We start from the raw sequence: 19,517 nt of genomic DNA, 5'->3' as shown, positions 1-19,517 counted from the left end.
CATAGCGATAGTGGTTAGTGACTGAGCTTTGTTAACATGAGTGCCCGGGATCGTTTCCCACCAATTTCAAAGAATGTTTGTTGCTTCGTGCCAATTTTCACAGAATGTTTGTCCTTTTACCTACCAGACAATACTCTTCTCACCTCTAGTCGATTATTTATTCAGCGTTTGAGCCACGGACCAACATTTGAGGCCATCTAGTCTCTCAGACCCATTTGAGCCACTGACCACCATTGTGAGAGTCTATTAATGTGAAATGGTGGTCCGTGGCTCAAACATGTTATCACTTTTGAAGTTACTTGTTGTGTTTAGATATGTAAATACTACTCTTTAAAGCCGTGTTTCGGTAGTCGAGTGGGTACTGTCGACGGTTAGTAAACATTGAGGCCGGGCATAGTTGTTTATAAACCTTCGACACTAACCATTCGGCTACTGAAACACTGTTTTACAGTTTCGTACAAACATCATATATAAACATCATAACAAGTAACTTCAAGTGATAGACGTTTGAACACACAAACAACAACAGCGTTAAGTATTAAATAACATTTATCACTTACTTGCTCCGAAGACCGATGGTGACGTGGCACTTCCAAACAAACACTGACCAAACCTACCTCCACGCGTCTCTTCCGTATTTGAGGGCGGCGGCACTTCCTTCCGGTGTGAGGCCACGCCCGCGAGATTTAACCGCAAATCTATTGTAGTCATATTGTAGTCATATTGCCCCTACGTTACATCCGGGTCCCTTGGTCCCATCCGCTTCTAATGCAAAATAGCTACATATGAACGCGTGAATCTTTTTTTTTTTTTTTACAATAACGTTATTTGTCAGAAAGGAAGCCATTGAGGGTTAAAATGGGTCTTAATGCTTCCAACTCATATGTCACCAACAACACTTTTAATGATATTACATGAAGCAGACAGCCCTGTGATGAAACCTTTAGCATTACACTGTGGTTAATACGTTTTTATTCACAATGGAATGTTATTGTACTCTTAATATATCATGGTGTAGCACAGCACAGTAGATTCATATTTCAATCGATCTGGGATGTTAAAATTGTGCAAAACTCTGTTCAATGAATGGCCTCTTCTGCTACATTAAAATTACTAAACATTAAACGTTACTTATACCTGTTATTGAGACTCCTATAGAGCATGTTGACATGGATAGCTTGGTTAGTAGTATCTCTGTTAGTTAATGCAGTTTGATTGATTCAATTAATAGCCTATTTTATTAGACAAAAATGTAGAACAGTAGTGTCATAGAGTGGAAAATGCCATTTGGTTTAATGTCACAGAATGCAGTGCCACGTAGAGCAGCATGATAAATGGTTAACTTTATAGTGTGTTCAAAAATGGCAGATCTGCAAGTTCAGTGTCTTGAATGAGATGTGCTGTGAGTTTGCATATCTGCTATTGTCCAGCATAGGACCGTTGCACAGTGAAGTATAGACAAGGCTTTAGGATTTATAAGTAGTTTTTAGAATATAATAGAATATTCACTCCAGTGAATAGCATTTATCCATTTAGATAACTTTTTGATGTTATTTAATTACTTATTTTTACACAGAAACATAATGTGTGTCTTTACAATAACTGTAATGTAATAATAATACTAATAATGTAATGTAATAATTATTAATTAAATAACCTTATTTTATTCTGAAGGCAACCGGATGTCTTAAATTAGCTAGCTCTCAGACAGGAAGTTCTAAATTAGCTCAAAAAGTACTACAGCAAGAGACACATTAAAGTAGCCTGGGTAAACCCACTCCCCCTGCTGGACAACCATTACAGCACATTCAACCTGGAGCATGTTACTAATCATCAAAATCTTTCATTAATGTTTTAAGATTTTATTTTTTCTACAAAATGCTGAGTTTGAATATTGGCTATTGTTGTCAACCAATCATTTTATCTACCCTACTCAAGTAGCCTACTGTGTGTGTAGTGTATATTATTTTTAAACTTCAGTTTTCAATAATACATATGATTTATATGGCACTTTCTAAGATACTCAAAGTTGCTTTACAGGACAAAAGAATAAAAGCATTTTTATTAGAAAATGGTACATGGTAAGCTCAGAATGCTTGGGAGCTATTTTCTAAAATATCTTTTAGGCTATACATTTTGAACTTGCAAAATGGGACATTCTGCACAATGAGTAGGCCTACTTTTACTTTAAGTATATTTTGATGCCAATACCTATGTACTTTTACTCAAGTGCATTTTGAATACAGGACTTCTACTTAACAGTAGCCACATTGCCATACCTTTACTTTTAAGTAAAACATGAGAGTACTTCCTTTCATCACAAAAATATCGCTTAATAAATAATGAGATGGTTCAAATTAGATCCTTAATACTGTTTTATTACAATTCACAAAGTTAACAATCAAGTCTTAAAATATTTTAAAAATACGCAATAGCATAAAATGTACAATAGCTTGCGACAATTCTGTTTGAAAATAACAAAGTACTTAATATATATAAAACATTTAATTCATGACTACATATTCCAGGAACAAGGATAAGCCGGCTTCATCAGATCACCATGTTGCTACACCTTATAAAAGGTGCTGGCAAGAGGTCATATCACAGTGTAAAAAAATGTGTCTTATTAAATAGACAACGTTGAGTGATAACATTTCAAACATCTCTCCATTATTTGCAATATAGATGAGGTTAAAAGAAAAGGCAGTGGTGTCAGACGAGCACAAAACATTATGGTATGTCTTTGGATGGGATGGCTCTGGGGACCCCAGGGCCTTGCTGGGGCGCAGGTGAGTGTGTATATCTGGGGGGAACGCCAGGGCGCTGAGGAGGCCCAGTGGCGTTGCCTTCCACATTCCAGTAATCCAGTTCTCCATACCTGAAACTGACAGGTTTGTGTGGAAATTCAGCCAAATAAAACAGTTGGCGCTTGAGTACATACTACATAGCTGTACTGCTCTTGTGGAATCACAACAAAATCATCATACTTGCTAACATCGAATAAATATTGAAATTATCCATCAGTTCCTACCCTGGAATTTGAGATGTGGCATCTAGTGGAATGTCCGGCTGTCAGCAATTAAATCAAAAAAGGAAAACGAAAACATTACATTTTTCATGTTAAAAAGCATAGATACAATTATCACTGAGAAAAGTAGCTTATACTTACTACTCATTACAGAATAATATGGGTGTAAACTTGTGATGTGACAATAACATTTGAATGATCTGTTCTAGGGTTAAAAATAAGTTTAACCGATTAATGTTCCTGGTTATATTTCCTGGTTCCTGGTTACATTACAGTCTATGACATCAACCCATGAAGGAAAAACCTTGGCTTGCATGTTGTTGGCAAAATACATTGTTGTTCACGATACCTTAGCAGGAGGAACTTGTATTGGTGTGGGACTGGCCTGAACATTTCCATTTGCTTGACGATTTGATCTACATAAAACAATGTACAAAATAGTTTGATGCAACAATGATGCGAGAGAGAAAGTAAATACATGCTTGACTGCTAAAAAAAACCATAACAAATAGTTTGAGTTTAAAGTTACATTATGGAGTTCAAAGTTTACCTGTGACGCCTGGATTTAAGGCAGAGATCCAGAGAATCTCTCTTGTAGAAATACAGTAGTGCCAAAATGACCAGAACCAGGACGGGGACAACCAACAGAAAGAAGATCAACAGGCCATTCCTAAGAGAGTAATCTGGAGTACAAGAGGTTAGAAGTTAAAGAAAACATAGTATTTGAACTGCAATAATTATCAATCACACAGTATTTGTCAAATTACTTTTCATTTGACTATATTTAGCAATATAACCCATTTGCACAGCTTTCCCCTCCTCATCATGTCCATTTAGACTGCCTTTGCATTTGTATGTTAGTCTAAACAGTGGAGCAAAGTTCACTGCTTGCAATGTCAGAAAGCAAGACTTTTGCACACCTAGATAAAACAGGTGCATCAAAGGAGACCAAACTAGGGCTGATAAACATGGAAGAAAAAACTCCCGCACATTGTTTGTTTAAATGCAAACAAGAATCAAGTACTTTTTTTCTCTTCCATAGCCTGGATGTTGCCACAGCTATTGTAAGTGCTGTGATTATCACACGACCAACATCTCAATATATCAGTGATATAATTGCCAACCAATATTAACAAACAAAGCTGTAAAATCGAATGGAAGCAAGTGATCAATTTAAACACACCTATTTGAGCTGGACCACTATCTACACTGCCACCTCGTCCTTGCAGGTTACAGTTTGGTGGCGCCCATCCGTCATCACAGTGGCAGTGATCCTGGTCGTTACACACCTATGGACAACACAACCACCATGTGAGATCTGAACAATACAGAAATGTATCACCATCTGCACTGATCTCAGGATGTGCTTGTATAAAAACACTTCTGCCCTACCCCGTGGCCATTGCAGGTACTCTGGGCATCACAGGACATGTCAGACGACCGCAGTAAAGACGCATTCACACAACTAAAGTCGATGCAAGTCTGAAAGAAAAATAAATAAATAAATAAACATTTCTTGGTGATGCAATGGAACATTTTGAAGATGACTGTCACAGTGGATTTCATTAACATTATTTCACAGCCGGGGAACTTTATTTTAAAAACCAGTCATACCCTGGAACATCTCAGGCGACATTTCTTCTCCTGCATAGCTTACATAGCTTGCTCTTGTATGAAAAGAGCCGCAAACTTTAAGCCACTGAGTTTGTGTGTATGTCATTGAATGTAGTATAAGTATCTATAAGCACACAACGCCTCGCAATGTAGATCCGTTTGTAGATCAGGCTATCGTTTGTTGATTACTTTTGATGCAGTAATGGTCTTTTTTCCTGAATTAAAATAGTCTTAAAAAGGTCCTTAAACTGTCACTTCACTGTCATCTGGGGACCCTCCAAAATCATCGAGCCACAGGTTGAGAACCACTGGTGTACAGTACAAGTAGGGAGCTCTGGACACCTCACTTACGCCACAACAGTGATTTATCGCCTACCTTTCCATTGGCACACGGGCTGCCAGAATTAACGTAGGCAGGATCCAGCGTATCAGTGCCAAAGTTGAAGTCTGCGTTCACACATTTCTCGCCATCAATAATTGTGTTGCTGACACTGGCACCTTCAGGGGGTGTGTTGACATCCACATTAGTACACTGGATCTTCCCACACATGGCATCTCTGCAGTTGCCATTGAGGAGAATAAATAACTTAGTTTCTTCACAGACAGTATTGGATATAATGCAACCATCACAATAAAGCAACATCTAAAAAAGGTGTTCAGTCTGAAATGGGGGTACAGTGTGCAGTTAATGACAAATAAATGCATTAAAATAATACCCTGTCAACACAGCAATGCCATAATGCTGTTGCAAACCAACAGCCAAATGAACTGCCACCAAACTCAGCTCAAAGGCTTTGTACTGTAGTTACCTGTAGTTGTATTTTAGAGGGTAACTTAGACGGCCAAAATATGGCCAGCAAGGTGCAAAACAAGGTCTCCGGACTGTCTAGCTCGAACAGCAAGATACATGGATAGGGAGACAAAATTAGTGGTGGCCAACTCCCTTATCCTCTGCCACTTTGATTTTGCGTGTACATCGTGGTTCGAGGGCTTGATTAAGTCTTTAAAAAAAAAGCTACAGTCAGCTCAAAATAGACTGATCAGGGTTATACTAGGGATGGAACCCAGAACCCATATAGGAAGGAACCAGTTCAGAGAGCTGAACTGGCTCCCAGTAGAATCAAAGGTTACAATGGCTAGACTAAACATGGTCCATAAAATTAAATACGGAGAGGTCCCAGAAGTTTTAAGAACATGTTTCAGGCAGGTAAACGAGGTACACAACCATTTCACCAGAGCCAGTATTGCAGATGTGGTGCTCCCTGCTTTTAAAAGTAAAGTGGGCAAAGGCTCATTCATGTATATAGGAGCCACACAGTGGAATAGCCTGGAATCCAGTGTTAAACTGACCTCCAATTTGAGGACATTTAAACAGAAGACTAAAAAATGGCTACTGGAAAAGGTTCCCCTATAAAGGGTCATCTTAGAGGGATGGATAGGGATGAACTTGTTGTGTTGTGTATGTAATGTATATGTACTGTTATGTATTTGTGATGTATTTTAAAGTATTGTTCAGTTCAGTGTGAGAGGACCCCAGTGGAAATAAGTCTTTGGACTTTACTGTGTAATCCTTAAATCGCTGATTATAATGTTGTATTATGATTGCTTTTCTAAATAAATCAAATCAAATCAAAACCTAAACATCTTAATATACAGAAATAGTGTGGACAATACATGGCTTTAACAGTATGCAAAGTAATCTAGCAGGATACTTACTCTCCAGTACATCTTTTATATCCTACACCACTGACACCAGTTATTCCACAGTTTCCAAACTTGTCTCCAATTGCATTTGCAGTCTGGAAACAGATGTTTGCTGCCTTTGTCGCATCTGCCCAAAATAGTAATCTTATGTTACGTAAAATATGGTAAAAAGGAGACATTTGGTTAATTAAAAACAGCAATATATATATATATATATATATATATATATATATATATATAATACTTAATTTTCAAACAGAGAAGTACAAAAGCTCTTTCATAGAACCGGAGCTCTTTCATGGTTCAAGTTCTCTTCTTAGATAAGAACGAGAAATAGCTAATGAATTGTTCAAGGCAGGGGTTTTAAACTGATTGTGTGACACAGGGACCACCATCTTGACTAAGAACCACTGTATGGGGACGTGGGAAGGTTTCTTTCTTACCCGTTGGTGTGATTTCTGGGTGTGGTAAATTGCACACAGCCTAGTGTCTATGCTATGCTAATGGACAGGGTCAGTCTCATAATATGAGACTGACCCTGTCCACCATCATTATCTGGCTCCAGCCTAGCCCTGTACTTATTCATCAGGTATGTCAGTGTGGACTAAAACTCAGTAGGTGGTGATCTCTGATCATCTAGCAAATATTTCCAACCAAAAATAGCATATCTACAAGCACACAACAAGTTATTTGCACCATTGTGAGCTTATATATAGATTTCTGGACAATTTCACAGAATACTCACCCATAATGACATAATGCAAATACAAATCCCAGAATAGGGACAATTAGCTGTGAATCTTGAAGTGTGCATCAAGTGTGTCAAACGTACCTGGTTCAAAGAGTTGTTTACACTGATAGTCATATGTCTGACAGCGGCCCTCATAACAGTATGCTGCGTTAGGCCACAGGTCACAGGTTAGGCCGTCCATGATGTAAAAGTCATCGGGGCAAAACCCAGTCTCGCCACTACAATACTCTGGCAGGTCACATGTGTTGACAGAACCCCTGCATCGTGTCCCCATCACTCTGAACTGAAACACAGCACGACATTCAACCTTGTTACAGGAGCCATCTTTATTACAGAGGCAAGGAGGTATTTATTTCCAAATGCATCTATTCTCTGTATGCAATATTATAAAGTTGTAAGCAACACATGTTCTGCCCAAAGGCAAGACATGGCTCAACGAGTATCGCGAAAGACACAGTAATAAGACGGAATATACTGTAAACTGGGCTGACCTGACAGCTATCGCAGCATTCTCCCTGAGCACAGACAGACCCCGGGGTCAACTTGCAGATGGACCCATCACAGCATGGATCATCTTCACACTCCTGTGGGTCAGAGTAACAAAGACAGTATTGATTAAATGAGTGCACCTAATATCACAGCACCAATACATAATTAGATAGCATTTGATACAGCCTTTAGCATGTTATGTAGACAGCACTAGAATTGCATGTAGTCATAGCACTTCATAGTACATACAGTATGTATAGCATAGTACAGTATATATGTATAGTTTCATTATATAGATATTCCACTGTTACGTTCTTAGCTTACGGTACGCATGTTTCATGAGAACTACTTTTTATGTATGTGATGTATTGCCATGCTTTTTGTTCTCGCTTAATGTAAATCGCTCTGGATTAAGAGTGTCTGCTAAATGCCTAAATACATGCAGACAAAGCAAGCTCCAGAAATGTTTTTCTATAAATGACCTATTTGAATAAATCATCATATTGTCTAGTGGTCCTGGCAACTGTTTAGTGTTAGCTGTCGAGTTGACAGAGCAATTGTTCCTGGGACAGACAAGACTCGATATTTCTGATTATCACAAAGTAAAGGGAAACGTAACATTTGAATACATTGGCTTCCGATAGCCAGTAATTCGCAGTGGCAGTAGTTAAACTGATTGCATTGCTTTTTTTTTAATTTTATCCCACGATTTTGCAACCCATTTTTTCAGATTGAATTTAAAAGATGGAGTGCTATGAACTTCAGCACCAGAATAATCCTCCAAATATCTTCTTCTCTGTGTAACATCTACCTTCATTCAATAAATCTAGTATCCTAGTGTATGTTGTTGCGATATCCTCCGAGAGGTACTTTACCTCTGGTGTGCCGCAGTCACACTGCTCTCCTTTCTCCAGCATCCCATTGCCACATTTAGCAATTCCCACTATATCTGACCCCGTAGGCTGATTTCTCAGACACACCCCACCGCCACGAAGGATCAGCTTCTCAAAGTCACGTCCGCTGCAGACACTGAAGGTCTGGGAGTCGCTACGGGGGAAAACGTGACACATGACCTCTGAGCACAAACAGACAAGCAAGCCCCTGTATACAGTATTGTAATGAAACCCTAAACAGAACATGAACCAATGCCTAAATACTCTGAACAACGCATTCTTCTCAGCAAGGGACACTCTTGTGTTGCCAAGTTAATTACTTAAGCATTATTATATACTTTCAAAAATAGAAAATCTAAGGGACCTCAGGTTTAAAGTAAATTAATTTTCTTTATAAAATGTATTGATCAAGCAGCAAAATCTAGTTTGCATTTGTATCGTTAATACAGTAAATACTGACCGGTTACTGTGAAATTTGACACCTCGTTCTTCCGGCACTTTTTTTATTCAGATACTGTAAGTGTTCAACATGCCTAAGAAAGTACCTGAAGGACACTTCCGTGAGTGCTGGCATTCTTCTGTTTTTTTTTTGTCATGCAACCGGTAAACAGAGTCACTTAGGACCTAGTTGTGCTAAATTCATACCTGGAATGGGGTGCCATGATGCAGTCCGAACCATTACAGTTACAGCTGGCACTGTCATGGTTCATGCCCAGGACATGGCCCATTTCATGAGCCACCACCGTAGAGACATCGATTAGATTGTCGCCACTGAACTGTAGTGAAGACAATACTGAAATTAGTACATTATACTGTATATCACATAAAACAATACATTTATGCTAGAATATAAAAGGCATTAAAGGACGAGACAGTCTGTTTTGTTTAGTCGATTGACTACAATTTCACTGTATATTTTACATTACTGACGACCATTTCCAAATCACACCAAACTTTGTTTTTCAAGGAAGCCAATGACTTCTGCATGGTCATTAACTTCAGCATGGTATGAAAATCAACCTACAGAGACTTGAAACTAGAAAATCCAAATATAGTAGTTCCTTTATTTACATTACAGGTACACAAGTAAGACGCGCAAACGCGGGAAGCGAACGCAGCTCGTGTGTGTGTGTGTGTGTGTGTGTGTGTGCTACAGCTGTGCCCTGTGTGTGTGTGTGTGTGTGTGTGCTACAGCTGCGCCCTCTGGTGGCGGGCGGGTGGTGTAACAGCGGGACAGACAGACACACAGACACACACACACACACAGACATTCAGCCCTTGCTGTCATAGTAAGTGGCTCACTGCGTTCGCAATTATCGTAACCCATGCGTTTAAAAAAGCAGATTAGTTCGAAAAGTGTAGCCGGAAATAGCCCCTGGAGAAAATAGTGATTTATGAACAAAAATGTGTTGTCTGAATGATGTTTAGCTAACATTTACAAATGTATTCAGGTAAGTTTGGAAACATGTTAAAGTCTTGAAAAAAAGTGAAAAATTCCAGTAATGGAAAAATAGTTTAGCTATGAATAGACAATGACTTGTATTGATGGCACACACCCAATACACACAAAACAGCCTAGCATTCTGAATTATTTCCCAGCATTGTCATGCCATTATCAAGTCTTAGCCAGCAATGCATATAAACTAAACTGAAGCCTTTAAATAACATCTGTGGAATTCCACAAGCTAAAGTGGAAGTGTTTTGATCCTGTTGTGTCAGTCTAACAAACCTGTTTGAATACAGTGTTATTCGGCTTCTGTGAGAATACTCCACACGCCTAACAGAGCTCTTCATAAATAATATAGACTGTATCAGCTTCCAAACAAAAAGATCACAGCATCGCAGCACCACAGTGTCAGATGGTGCTAAGAAGTTAAAAGGGGGGGTTGAACTTACCACGTTGATTCCTCCGGACGAAGCCACGGAGCACACAGTGCCCACAAAGGCCATACCCAGCACCCCATCAGCATAGGGTGTGGGGCGTCCTCTGGAAAACAAAATCAAGTTGTTAATACTGAAAGTATTACAAGTCAAAGAAAGGTCACAAAGATCGAATTACATTTCAAACAGCAGATCAGTTATGCTTTTGACAGAAATCTCTGTTGTTTAACATTATATAATCGATACCATCACGGTTGTTAAGCCTTGAGGTGGCTCCAGACCGAGCAGACTTGTCACTTAATGGCAGCGCTTTTACCAAACAATGGAGCACTTACACAATGAGTTGCCCAATATCATGTTTAATCCGTGGCAGCAGACTGGTTTTCCTCCATTTCACAAAACTCGATACCACCTCTCCTGCAGACCCATCCACATCAAAGGGGTTGGAGTCCTTAAAAATATCCAGGCCCACCAGCATCACTCTGATATTCAGCTGCTTGTAATACTAGAATGAACAACACGAGTGCGGACATAAGATGAATGAAAGATACAACTGTATCATTGGCAATTTTACCTACACAAGTTGCTGTTATAATCAAGAAGATGCATTTTATTTGAACGTATATAAAATCTCACCCCATCAAGTAGATTGGCCATTTCCACCATCTCTTCTCGTACTGCCGTCTCATTTTCTTCCTTATATTTATACTAGGTAGGAATATAAAAAGTTAAAAACATTGATGAGATGGAAATATGAATGCCTTGTCTTGACAGTGGCTTGAAGCTTAATACATTATTCTGGGAAATGTAGAATTTTTTTTCTGTCTCAGCAAACAGAGATAGGAAATATGAATGCCTTGTCTTGACAGTGGCTTGAAGCTTAATACATTATTCTGGGAAATGTAGAATTTTTTTTCTGTCTCAGCAAACAGAGATAGGAAATATGAATGCCTTGTCTTGACAGTGGCTTGAAGCTTAATACATTATTCTGGGAAATGTAGAATTTTTTTTCTGTCTCAGCAAACAGAGATAGGAAATATGAATGCCTTGTCTTGACAGTGGCTTGAAGCTTAATACATTATTCTGGGAAATGTAGAATTTTTTTTCTGTCTCAGCAAACAGAGATAAAGTTAACAACCCATCAAACAAAAACACACATTTTGTATTTTGACCCACTTAAGCCCCATATGATTGCTCATACTATAAATAATGAAAAGAGCAAAACTACAAGCTCACAATGCGGATGTTTTGCAAGCTTGTATATCTTATTTTTAACAGTTTGCCTATAATGCCATGCCCAAATATGGACTGAAATAATAATAAATTGTGAAGTGAGCGGCGCTCTTATCATACATCACATTCCCTGCTCAGCCAATCAGCTGACCTCATTCCGTGCTCATATGGACAGACACACTCACCCTCGAATTATCCACGACTAGTGCCAACTCCACATAACTGGTTTGTGGCAAATTGCGTTTTCGCTGTTGAAAGAGGATGAAAAAGAAAGAGAAGTAAAGCGATCAGTTTAAAAAAAACTCAGCTATTTCCCAGTTCGATGACTTACACAAGCTGTATGTAAATGTCTGTTCAGGTTACTGTATTATGAAGTGCAGCCTAACCCGTAGGTGTGAGGTCAGCGATTGTCCAGGTTGAAACGGTGAATGTTTCTCTGTTAATGACGTGCCACTGACTACTCCACAGACGAAGGGCTCTGACTCGATGTCCTTGAGGAGGTATAGAAGGTGTTCATTGTTCAGAGACTTTGGGACTGGTTCAAGTCCATAGCTCTTATCACCAAGGAGGATCACACCCCTGCAGAGAAGCAGGTATTTGAAAATTCAATGAAAAGCAAAATGAAGCAAAAAAAAAAAAAAGGGGGAAAAAAAGAAAAAACACCATTCAAATTAGATTGCATATTTAAAGAGCACTGCAAGACACACCCATGGGAAAGTGCAATTAATGTCGACTTTGGCTTTGTATGCAATAATCAACATCCAGACACACATTTACTATGTATTAAGTGATACACCCCAGGAGTACATCAAGTAAAATCTGGCCCAGGAATTAGTCAGATTTCATTGTTAAAAGTTTAGTATTAGAAAAATACTAAATAGACCTGTTGGGAATGCATTACGAGGCACTGTTCCAAGTTCAAAGGCTCTATTATCCCAAAGGGGGAATTTGTTTTATAGTCAGGTGAGGGAAAACATAAAACCAATAACAAAATATTCAGCGCAAAATTGTTAAATGTTGCCGTTGGTACAGTATACGCTAGCTCATTGGTTTGTTCTTAGGGTAAGGATCTGGGCAGGGCCTTTATGCATGCCCAGCAATTTTGCTCAACCCTTCAAAAGAATTAGAATGACGAACCTCAGGCCAGTGCATGTGCTGAGAGCTACAAGTGAGCTCTCATATCCTTCCACTTCTCCATGATAAAAGCAATGCTCCTGAGCAAAAAAACAAAAACAAAATGTAGATTTTAGGTAATTTAAACCAGTTTAACATACAGAACAATAGAAAATGAGTAGCTAATTTAGTATTCCTAAAATAATGTCTTTACTTACATCTTGCCATGGATATATGGATTTGTGGATCCCACTTTTGTTATGAGAATACTGAACTAAGTTTGGGGATACAAAGTTCCTGACAAACAAAAGAAAAACATACGTATAGCTTAGGCATATATAATAATAATAATAATAATAATAATACATTTTATTTATATGGCGCCTTTCAGGTCACTCAAGGTCGCCTAACAAAACAGAAAAGAAATACAATACAATAAAGCAAGTTTAAAATACAGCAAGTTTAAAAAACACACAAAGGCCTGCAGCAGACTTCTACTCAAGGTGGGAGTAGGCTTGTCTGAATAGGTGAGTTTTGAGGTGGGATTTGAAGGTGGGGAGTGAGTCCATGTTTCGAATGTCGGGGGGAAGGCTGTTCCAGAGGCGAGGGGCAGAGCGGCTGAAAGCTCTACCCCCCATGGTGGACAAACGAGCTGGGGGAACAGTGAGGTTGGTGGAGGAGGCAGACCTGAGTGACCGGGTGGGAGTGTTGATATGGATGAGATCAGACAGGTATGGGGGGGAGAGGTTAGGGATGGCATTGAATGTGTTGAGGAGGATCTTGTACTCTATGCGGTATTTGATGGGTAGCCAGTGGAGTTGGTGATATACATGTATATACCTGTAGGCTACTTTCAGCACTGACATCTATTATTTTACTTCAGAAAATGCAACCATAACATACTTGTTTCTCGTTAGATGGATGATGTGCCGTCTGTTGTTTATGTTAATGGAATATGACATTTTCTCCTTTCCATCTGTCTGAAATTATAGAAAAAAGAGGTGTAAAGGGACAAGATGCACGCACAGTCTCTCTCTCTCTCACACACACACACACACACACACACACACACACACACACACCTTTTCTGAAGCACTCCTTGTCCATCTAATGATTTGAGGTGTAACAACCGAGTGCTTGGATGAAAACCTCTTGCCATTGGAAGTTTCTGAAAAATAAAGACATCCACATTGCAATGGATTCATTTTTAGATTATTTTACCCACTGCTTGATTCAATTGAATACTTTATTAGTCAGAAGAAAATGTAAACAGCACGAGGTACAATCAGACATTTAGGCTAAAAGGATATAACACAAAAAAAAGTCCTGGGGGACTTGTTGTTTCCATTGTAGCCCTATTAAATTAATCATTAAAAATAAGAATGATAGGCCTACATAATCCACATGCATACCTGCATAATGCTTGATCCTCAAAACAACTTAAAATGTGATTGGATACATGAACAGTTTGAACACATCCAGTTCAACAATCAGTACACGTTTGTTTGGGACACGTTTAACTGGCCTGTAGCCCCTCTCGGAACCCCGTGGGGGTCTCCAAAATGTCAAAAACTTCAGTACCATTGGGTTCTGACTTGTAGGGTTAACTGGCCTGGGGCCCGTCTGTCAAATTAAATGTGAGTGAAGCTTTTAGCTCGTTGCTTCGCAATTGCAAAACACAAAAAGGACCAAATGCCATAATTCACAACAAAACAATTGTCACTATGGTTTCGCAGAAGTTCGCATATAAATTGACATAATACAGAAATCGAACAGTAATTTTCAAGCACGTTTCCAGGTGAACCCGTTCACAACAAAACAAATATTAAAGTGTCTCACCTTCATTGTAAACTGTTGCGATGGAGCAAAGCAAACAGGCAGCAGCAGTGAATATAAAATGTGTTTTCACCATGATCCTTATTGTTCCAGTATGTCCATGTAGCGACAGCTACTATCCAGAAGCAGGATGTACCTGACTACCTGTAACCTGTCTTGTCTACTTGTGTGTACCTGCCTCTTTTCTTTCTCCCCCCATTTCTTTTCTTTTTTCCTCAGTTTAGGTGAGTCACATGATGGGCTTGATGTACTTGTGGCCATTCCTGTCAAACAGGTAGATCGAGAATATAATTACTCGTCTGACAACATAATTTTCCATTCACAATATAATATGTATATGTATATGAATATGTATTCACCATACATCTAAATTTGATTGACAAGCTTGTATTCTTTTTTATATAAAAAATATATAGTTTATTCTATTCCTTGTTCCTAAAAATAGAACATCTACATGACTGACCATCCGGATAGCGGGTTTATTGTTACGGGAAGACACAAATTATTACTATTATTCATATTTTCTAATTTATGTATTTTTTTTTTGGAGTAGGGAGAAGGATGAGAAAACATCGCGATACTTCATGAGAGTTGAACACACTCCCGGAAATGACGTCAGTCAGTCGTGCACCGGCGTCTGTGTTGTTGTGTTTTGTTTGTGATGATTTTTGTTTCCAAAACAGCTCTTAAAATACTGCACTTTTAGGCTCAACGTAATATCGAATATGTTCATTTAACGAACATTGCACACTCGTTAGCTCATCGCCAGCTATTGCTTGCTACGGTGTGTGTGTGTGTGTGTGTGTGTGTGTGTGTGTGTGTGTGTGTGTGCCGTGCTTGCTTGACAGTGTAAAGTTAAACTGACAGCAGTCTGTGAAGGATATTTTATTTTACAACAATAACAACAATAGCTGCTACAGTCAGTCGGCACTTTACAGTCTTTACTTACAAATGTGTTTATCTTCTACACATAGTGTAAGTAGCTAGATAACGACATTACCCATCTAGACTAGACTGTACAACTGGTTTCATGTATGGCTGCAAACAGTCTGGGACTCATCCAGCTATTGAAGAGACGACTTCTAAAGTTCTGCTCTGGAAAGCAGACCTCACTGGTGGTGTTAAGTCCGGTTGTATTGTGAGTATTGAGTTTTCAGTCATTTCATAAAATAATAGTTGTATACCTTAACTCATAATTCTACCTTTACTTGCCATAGGTTATTAAAGCAGCTTTATGAATCCTATCTAGGTATAAATCCTTTCCATGAACTGTTCTCCATTTGCAGAATGACTGCATTCACAGACTTTGAGCCACTTGCAAAGAGATTTAAGTTTGAATTGGGTACCCAGAGATCTCTACCATCTCTCAAAGGTAACATTATAGCCTAACCAGCTCAGTAACATATAGTGTCAAATGATGATGTGCCCAACCTACTTAAAATGATAGATTACGGTATTTTCTTCGTTTCATGTTTATTTTATTTTATTATCATTATTGTTTTACAAAAATACATATGTCCTTTTATATTCACTGCAAAATCACATCTGCGTTTACAGTATATACTCCAAGCACAGATAACGAGACAGTCGATCAAGAACGGAGAGAGAACAGCAAAGGACTGGCAGAAATGGATAAGCGGTCCAAGAGCGGACAAGCAGGACTGCGCGGCGTCCGAACTCCCAAGGATTCACAACACAGACTGGGCCCCAGGCAGCAACACAAGTTCAAGAACACACTTGATTGCTGGCTCCAGAAACCCACGGCGGTTCTCAGCACTGTTGAAGCGTGCAGCGATTCTAGCGACACCGAGATGACGACCGACGCAGCAGGCGGCTCCGAATGCACCTCTGCACCACCGGCAGCACGTTGTCCGGACACGGAGAGCGGCCAGATCAACTCCTGCAACATCCCTGAAGAGTCTGACGTCTTTAACCTGGATGAAGATACCCAGCCTCTAACGCCACCACGCGACCGCGAGCAGGTCGACCCAGTCTCGGCAGCCTCCGAGGAGGAGGAGGAGGAGGAGGACATTCCGGGGGACAGTCAGCCACTCACACCGCCCTGGCAAAAGCCGGAGAGGTGCGCAGGGGAATTAAAGCAGGGCCCTGGCAAACGCAAAATAACAGACTTCTTTTCAAGCGGCTCCTCTACCTCCTCCTCCTCAGCTGGCAGACGTGCCAGTCATGAGGATTCTCCAGAGGAACGAGGCGAAGGCGCGGGAAGTCCTGATGTCTCTGATGATGGGCCAAGTGCCACATGGCTGGGAACCCCCATCGGCGAGCTTAGAAGAATGCCAGAGTGTGGCCAACCCCTACCTCGGTTGAGGGACTCTCCTGGCCAGCACACAGTCATGATAAGGGTTTGAACACTTTCTACTCCTTCTGGCAATTTGGTATAAACTATAAAGTGTCTGAAAAGCCTGAAAGCTATATTAAGTATTCACACAATAATTGCCCCCAAAGGAAAATTCATAGTGTGTTTGTAGCAATTAGGACCAGACAACATCGTCCCTTTTATAACCAGTAATGAATTGGGTTCAGTCAGTAACTCAATTAAATTGATTGACTCGTATCTCTTTCAATAGCTCTCATGATCTCTTTAAATTCACTAATAGATATTGTGTATTTGATACAATACTTGTACCTAATATGAACAAGTAGTACAAACATTTCCTTTCATTTTATAATACTGTTGCAGGCAAGCAAGGATGATACCTTCACTTTTAGGAATTGTATAATTCTTTTGGACTACATTATCAGAGAAGATGTGTAAGATTTGTGAATCTAAAGATAGTTACTTCATAAAATTGTAATATTTGCAGTATTATCAGATATTATGGACAATAATAATAATAATAATACGTGTGCTGTTTGTTTTATTTTTGCATGGCATATCCACACTTGACAGACAGACCTTCTTCAAAATGGAAAAGTTCCAGTTCCATATCCCAGCATGTTCCGGGATACCTGGGATGATGTTCATGTGAAGATGCCCTGTTCCACCAGGAACTTGTTTGCAGTGGTAAACGAGGTATGTTCTAATGGCACTGACGTTGAATGCATAGTAGCTCACCTACAGTAATAATCATAGAATAATTCTATGGCCTGGCCTCCGTGTTGAAGGTGGCCTCCATTTTGTAGTGCTACAATTAGATACAAACAAGTCCCCCTATACCTGGATAGGCCTAAATTGAATCCTTTTGAGAAGCAATTATGCCGAACATGTGTGCCAATGTTTGACTATCCATCATTATTGCAATATGTCATGCTGCGTCACAGAGTAGAAAGAAACAGACTGCCACTTTACAGAAACTTGACACATTCAAAATCAAGCCTCACCTATCTACAACACGTCTATTTCAGGTTCATAAAGAATTCATAATATAGTCCTATAATCAGGATTATTTATCTCTAACCTTTCCACCAAGCTGGGTGCTATTTCTTTCTGGTTTCCAGTCTAGGGTGCTATGGGCACAGACACACAGCTGCCTGCAGAGCTTGCCCACTGAAGAGGGTGATTCATACTAAGTTGTCTGCCAGTGTTGCACACAGAAAATTGCAGATCTACAGAAGGAGATTATAGGTTATAGGTTATAGCCTGGTTATAGACTCATTGTGAACTTGAAGAGATTAGTCACAAATAAGCAACAACCAGATTATGGAATGTATTATGAGAGTCTGGTTAAGGTAAAGGATTACCTTTTTATTTTAATGTAAATGCAGACATTGATTATGGTGCTTTTACAGGAAACAAGAGACCTGCAAAGTCAGAGCAGATGGGAACTGATCCAGGAAACTTTGACAGGGAAATTTGCAAGCTCACAAGATGTAAAGGTAAGTTTCACACCAATGTCATACAACAAAATGTAATTAGTTAAGTTATCTTTAGGCTTTATTTGAATGTATTGTACTATGATGAGAACTGTGACAATTGCCTATTGTAGCCATAAGGTGGCACCATAATCCCAGAAACTATATGAGGAAAGATGACCCCCCTTTTTTATTTGAGAATTCGGATATTTCAAAACTGACAGTTTTTCTTACTATAAAGAAATATTATAATTCAACTGAAAAATAATGACTTGTGTGCCTTTTAAATGTGATGGCAATATATTCATAAACTCAATTTCTGTTTCTTACAGAACACAATATTGAAATACAATGCTGCACATGCCAAGAAATGGGACTTCACAGCATTGCATTTGTACTGCAATAAGGTGAGCACCAAATATACAGGAATATACTATATATGCAACATATTTCCTTTAAAAAACCTTAACCTTAATTTAGAAATGGAGCAGCAATCACTGATTGAATTTCCATCTGGGAAAGAATGATTTAATTAAGGCACACACACACACACACACACACACACACACACACACACACACACACACACACACACACACACACACACACACGCACACGCACACGTGCACACACATGATGTGGTTTAAGGATGTCGTCCATCCAGACTAATGAAACATTAGGTATCCAATCATGGCACTTGCCCAGCAGAAGGTATCATAAAACCAATGTTAGGGCTTCTCACAGCGCTTGGTTCAAAGACGGTGTACAGATGGCTCATTAGCCAGTGTGATTCTGTTGTTCTGCTGCAACTTGTGGCAGCCATGGTGCGATATGGATGCCTGATTGGACACTGAATTAGATTCAGATTGGCATATGTGTTAAAGTTAAATGTGAGTCAATCAATATCATACATTTATATTCGGAAGCAGGCCTGGTAGGTTCCAGTCTGCTGCTGCTGCTGCCAAGAGAGATGTGGGTGTATTTAGACTGTGAATCATAGTTCTTGGTCAAACATGTTTAAACACTTTAAGCATTAAATTAAGAGTGGGCGATGTTGATAAATCTCGTCGAGACAATACAATGTCTCCAATATATGCCTTTTCAGAGATATCGTATATATCGTGATACAGTGAATGCACATTCTATGATTTGCAGTTCCATACAT

At 39.3% G+C, this 19,517-nt stretch overlaps 2 protein-coding genes across 2 annotated transcripts in view; one reads left to right on the top strand and one right to left on the bottom strand.

Annotated features, from left to right (window-relative positions):
• Positions 1-2,366: 2,366 nt before the first annotated feature.
• On the bottom strand, positions 2,367-14,632 carry adam9b (ADAM metallopeptidase domain 9b). Its single transcript, XM_083788060.1, has 22 exons — positions 14,546-14,632; positions 13,789-13,874; positions 13,610-13,686; positions 12,925-13,003; positions 12,731-12,807; positions 11,980-12,172; positions 11,779-11,841; positions 10,997-11,068; positions 10,696-10,865; positions 10,376-10,466; positions 9,125-9,255; positions 8,462-8,633; positions 7,589-7,681; positions 7,179-7,380; positions 6,359-6,473; positions 5,019-5,199; positions 4,421-4,510; positions 4,212-4,317; positions 3,579-3,711; positions 3,378-3,444; positions 3,032-3,069; positions 2,367-2,884 (listed from the first exon to the last, which is right to left on the bottom strand). The coding sequence occupies exons 1-22, from the start codon at positions 14,616-14,618 to the stop codon at positions 2,731-2,733; spliced, it is 2,463 nt and encodes an 820-aa protein (XP_083644186.1). The 5' UTR covers positions 14,619-14,632; the 3' UTR covers positions 2,367-2,730.
• A 736-nt stretch (positions 14,633-15,368) lies between these two features.
• LOC310874893 (poly(ADP-ribose) glycohydrolase) overlaps positions 15,369-19,517 on the top strand; it is a 39,835-nt gene continuing 35,686 nt past the window's right edge. Inside the window, exons 1-6 of the mRNA XM_083787810.1 lie at positions 15,369-15,680; positions 15,829-15,914; positions 16,100-16,902; positions 17,451-17,573; positions 18,290-18,376; positions 18,685-18,759. Of these exons, the coding sequence (XP_083643936.1) occupies positions 15,577-15,680; positions 15,829-15,914; positions 16,100-16,902; positions 17,451-17,573; positions 18,290-18,376; positions 18,685-18,759 (1,278 nt within the window). The 5' untranslated portion in view covers positions 15,369-15,576. The remainder of the gene's footprint in view (positions 15,681-15,828; positions 15,915-16,099; positions 16,903-17,450; positions 17,574-18,289; positions 18,377-18,684; positions 18,760-19,517) is intronic.

The sequence above is a fragment of the Protomyctophum parallelum genome, assembly GCF_964188405.1.
Source record: "Protomyctophum parallelum genome assembly, chromosome: 17".
NCBI classification, from domain to species: Eukaryota; Metazoa; Chordata; class Actinopteri; order Myctophiformes; family Myctophidae; genus Protomyctophum; species Protomyctophum parallelum.
The sequence above is the reverse complement of the archived record's forward strand: the minus strand, read 5'-3'. Positions and strand labels throughout refer to the sequence as shown.